At 39.4% G+C, this 917-nt stretch overlaps 1 protein-coding gene across 1 annotated transcript; it reads left to right on the top strand.

Moving 5' to 3' along the window:
- The first annotated feature begins 279 nt into the window (after nt 1–279).
- On the top strand, nt 280–626 carry LOC118838568 (ubiquitin-like). The gene has a single exon (XM_036745912.1). It carries the CDS (start codon nt 320–322, stop codon nt 551–553), a length of 234 nt encoding a protein of 77 aa, XP_036601807.1. The 5' UTR covers nt 280–319; the 3' UTR covers nt 554–626.
- Nucleotides 627–917: the final 291 nt, after the last annotated feature.

Raw genomic sequence — 917 nt, 5'->3', positions numbered from 1 at the left:
AAAGTGGAAAATTACAGTTGTTGGATGAAGTCTTTGGGAAAACTGGTACACTAATACATTGTTGGTGTATTTGTGAATTGTCTAGTCATTCTGGAAAGCAATTTGGAGCTATATAAAAAAAATTAACTACGTATACCTTTTGACCCAGCCATACTGCTTCTAGGCATAAAGAGATCAAAAAAAGAACAAAAGGACCTATATGTATAAAATATTTTAGCAGCTCTTTACATAGTAATAAAAAGCTAGAAACTGAGATCCGCGGAGGACCGGAGTTGACTCCGTTGTTCAGTGTGTGTGTCGCCGTCGCCACCTCTTGACAATGCAGATCTTTGTGAAGACCTTGACTGGCAAGACCATCACCCTTGAAGTGGAACCCAGTGACACCATTGAGAATGTCAAGGCAAAGATCCAGGACAAAGAAGGCATCCCCCCAGACCAGCAGAGATTGGTCTTTGCCAGAAAGCAGCTGGAAGATGGTCGCACCCTGTCTGACTACAACATCCAGAAAGAATCTACCCTGCCCTTGGTCCTGCGCTTGAGGGGAGGTGTCTAAATTCCCTCAAGTTTCTTTCAAGCTTTTGACTAATTTCACTGCACTTTTCTTTCAATAAAGTTGTTGCATTTCCCCCCCCCCCCCAAAAAAGCTAGAAACTAAAGGGTGCCTTAATTTGGGGAATTGCAAATGAAATTATGGTATATCAGTGTAGTAGAGTATTATTGCAGTATATGAAATAATCAGAGTTGGTTTCAGAGAAACCTGAAAAGACTATTATCAACTAACGTAGAGTGAATTGAGTAGAACTGGGATAAAAATTTAAACAATAACAACTTTGTAAAGAAATAATTTTAAAAGACTTAAAAAACTCTTATCAATTAAATGACCATCCAAGACTCCAGAAGACCTATGAAGGAGCGTG

Source organism: Trichosurus vulpecula, chromosome 2, assembly GCF_011100635.1.
Source record: "Trichosurus vulpecula isolate mTriVul1 chromosome 2, mTriVul1.pri, whole genome shotgun sequence".
NCBI classification, from domain to species: Eukaryota; Metazoa; Chordata; class Mammalia; order Diprotodontia; family Phalangeridae; genus Trichosurus; species Trichosurus vulpecula.
This window is presented reverse-complemented; position numbering and strand designations above follow the sequence as displayed.

Excerpts from the sequence above, each read along its gene's own strand:
- LOC118838568 (XM_036745912.1), top strand. The coding sequence starts at position 320 with ATGCAGATCTTTGTGAAGACCTTGACTGGCAAGACCATCACCCTTGAA.